Source organism: Musa acuminata, chromosome BXJ3-8 (assembly GCF_036884655.1).
Source record: "Musa acuminata AAA Group cultivar baxijiao chromosome BXJ3-8, Cavendish_Baxijiao_AAA, whole genome shotgun sequence".
NCBI lineage: Eukaryota > Viridiplantae > Streptophyta > Magnoliopsida > Zingiberales > Musaceae > Musa > Musa acuminata.
Window position 1 is genome coordinate 35073573 of NC_088356.1, and position 3037 is coordinate 35076609.

Below are 3037 nucleotides of genomic sequence, written 5' to 3' on the forward strand. Positions count from 1 at the left end.
TGAGATCTAATCTTTATTATTGATGTAATCAAGATAATGTTTTATAATTTAAAATTATAATAATATATTCTAAAAATATCTATGAGATCGTGATAATCTTATCGATATCTTTTAAGAACAGAAAATCCCTATCAATACTAACGGAATAGGTTGCTATTGCTATAAAGCTCTCGACGTAAATATAAGGAAGTATTATAAGGAAATACTGTGTATGAGAAAGTACAATTGTGTGAGGAAGATGAAGAAACAAATCGGTTTGGTGATGATCGCGGTGGTGATGTTGTGTAGCCAATGTTTGATTAGCATCGAAGCAAGACCGATCATCGAGCGTCGGAATCTGCTTGCGAATGGGCTTGGGATGACTCCTCCCATGGGGTATGTTTTTTTTTTTTATTTGATAGATTCATGTAAATTTTTCTGATCATAAGATTTTTAAGAGCAGTTGGAACACTTGGAATCACTTTTATTGCGATATCAATGAGACTATAATTAGAGAATCAGGTACAAATATATTGATGTGTTTTCTCTAATAAAAAATAAGTAGATTGGTTTATGACATGCTAGTGATGCATTGTTTCGGTGTTATAGCGGATTCATTGGTGTCTACTGGGCTTGCTAAACTTGGATATCGATATGTTAACATAGGTATGTCTTTCACAACCTCACTCACAATTTCATTTTCTTTAGATTTAGAGAGAGTAAATCTGATGAATTGTCTATGGCATGGACATGTAGATGATTGTTGGGCTGAGCATGATCGCGATTCAACGGTTTGTAAATGGGGTTTTATTGATTGATTTATGATATGATGCATCAAGTGTATTGTTCATAAATACTTCAAGGCATCCGTTTTAGTGTTTCATCAACTCTCATGGTCATTCATGGATGCTTCCAGGGTTATATGGTGCCAAAAAGGTTGACGTTTCCATCAGGAATCAAAGCTCTTGCGGATTATGTTCATGGCAAGGGGCTTAAACTTGGTATTTACTCGGACGCAGGGTAAGTCTAGCGGAACAATGAATCCTGATCATCTCTTCATGACTGTCTCGATCTGTGAGTTCTTGAAATAAGACTTGTCGGGCATTGCAGGCACCAAACATGCAGCCAGACGATGCCAGGTTCGCTTGGTCATGAGCAGAAAGATGCTGAAACTTTTGCTTCATGGGTGAGCATGCGTGGTCGAACTATTGAAGCTTTCTCTGATACGAATTAGCTTGTTGATTCTTCTTATTCTTGTACCAGGGCATTGATTACCTCAAGTACGATAATTGTAACAATGATGATTTGAAACCGATGAAGCGGTAATGTTTTCTTTTTTTTCCGTCTCGGTGAGATTTCGTGTGTGTCACTAAAACAAGGAAGAACTGTCGATATAGGTATCCTGAGATGACTCGAGCTCTGATGAGAACAGGCAGACCAATTTTTGTCTCTTTATGTGAATGGTAAAAAAGAAAAAGAATATTAGAGAATATGAGCAAACAATTCTTGCTTCTTCACTGATCGACTCTGCTCTTGTTCTCTCTGATTCAGGGGAGATATGCACCCGGCTCTTTGGGCTGACAAGTTGGGGAATAGTTGGAGAACAACTTTCGACATAAACGATTCATGGGAAAGGTACGGTCATTCATCTTTGTTTCTTCTTGATGTTCTTGTGTGGCATAATGTTTGTTGTTTCTTTATGTTGCAGTATGGTCTCGAGGGCAGATCAGAATGAAGTTTACGCTAAGCATGCAAGGCCCGGCGGTTGGAATGGTAAGTGCCTACATAATTAGCCGATCCCATCATTTTTTGTGCAAGACGTCTGACATGTCGGCTTACGTCTATAGATCCAGACATGCTCGAAGTTGGAAATGGTGGTATGAGTAACGATGAGTACATCGTGCACTTCAGCCTCTGGGCTGCTTCCAAGGTAGCATAACTCTCTCTCTCTCTCTCTCTCTCTCTCTCATTATCTTTATGCATGGTGAAGATTCTATTTACATATTGCTCCACTCCAATCTAATCCATCCTTGCAGGCTCCTCTTATTATCGGTTGTGATGTAAGGAGCATGACCAAGGAAACCTTGGCTATCCTTGGCAACGACGAAGTGATTGCTGTAAACCAAGGTAGGGATATGCAACGAGTTCGATGGGGCTCTCATGAGTATGGCTTTCACATATGGTTTGTTTTTTGATGAATAGATCCTCTCGGTGTTCAAGCTAAGAAGGTGCGAATGTATGGAGATTCCGAGGTTGGTAATTGGCATTTCAAGTTGTTCTCATATTCTGCCATCCCATGAAGCAAGTCCTGAGATCATGGAAGTTTGGATGTAGGTTTGGGCAGGACCTCTCTCTGGATACAGAACTGTAGTCGTTCTGTTGAACCGTTCCCCTGAATTCAGAACCATCACAGCTCAATGGGATGACATCGGTCTTCCACCAAACACGGTTGTGGAAGTTAGAGATCTTTGGAAGGTACTCCAAATGTTTCGCTATCTTCTCCTACACATTGCAGTCACCGATTGACAGTTGTAGTTAACATGGTTGTACATTATTGGTTGCTGTAGCATGCGACACTAGAGAAGAGGTTCGTGAACGAACTGACAGCCGACGTACACCACCATGCCTGCAAGATGTTTCTGTTGACGCCTCTTACACAATCAGAAGAGGATAAACCGAAAGTCTAGTCACCGCTCGGTTGAATAAATGTACAAATTCGATGTTTGAATTTATTGGTATTTTAATGAAGTAGATGGCTCGTAGGATGAATAAATTCATGTACAAATTCGATGCTTAAATTTGAAGGTATTTTAATGAAATTGAGGAATACGAGCTTTTTTTATTCATAACTTGTTTCCCCTAAGAAATCGCATACTGTGATATTCCTTTTCATGCGTGTAAGCTTTGGTTCCGATCGGGGATTGATTTTAATGTTCGAACGAGCGAGTGGGTTGTGGGGATCTCATCTCATCAATTATAAATAATTGATAATAAAATATTTTATAATATGAAATTTTAATAAAATATTTTTAAAATATCTATGAGATCTTGATAATCT

The 3037-nt window shown here is 39.0% G+C and overlaps 1 protein-coding gene and 1 long non-coding RNA gene across 2 annotated transcripts; both read left to right on the forward strand.

The window, feature by feature from the left end:
- Positions 1 to 212: 212 nt before the first annotated feature.
- On the forward strand, positions 213 to 777 carry LOC135644723 (uncharacterized). Its single transcript, XR_010498583.1, has 4 exons — positions 213 to 375; positions 443 to 501; positions 589 to 645; positions 736 to 777. It is a non-coding gene; the product is annotated as an uncharacterized LOC135644723 (long non-coding RNA).
- A 94-nt stretch (positions 778 to 871) lies between these two features.
- On the forward strand, positions 872 to 2778 carry LOC135644178 (alpha-galactosidase 1-like). Its single transcript, XM_065161647.1, has 11 exons — positions 872 to 999; positions 1090 to 1165; positions 1243 to 1301; positions 1377 to 1442; positions 1531 to 1614; positions 1688 to 1752; positions 1827 to 1909; positions 2016 to 2106; positions 2182 to 2231; positions 2314 to 2454; positions 2547 to 2778. Exons 1-11 carry the CDS (start codon positions 872 to 874, stop codon positions 2664 to 2666), a joined length of 963 nt encoding a protein of 320 aa, XP_065017719.1. The 3' UTR covers positions 2667 to 2778.
- The last annotated feature ends 259 nt before the right edge of the window (positions 2779 to 3037 follow it).

Bases quoted from the DNA above. Each gene is read 5' to 3' on its own strand.
- LOC135644178 (XM_065161647.1), top strand. From the start codon at position 872: ATGGTCATTCATGGATGCTTCCAGGGTTATATGGTGCCAAAAAGGTTG. The intron at 1,615-1,687 runs GTACGGTCATTC...TTTATGTTGCAG, and splicing joins ATAAACGATTCATGGGAAAG to TATGGTCTCGAGGGCAGATC. The intron at 1,753-1,826 runs GTAAGTGCCTAC...TTACGTCTATAG, and splicing joins AAGGCCCGGCGGTTGGAATG to ATCCAGACATGCTCGAAGTT.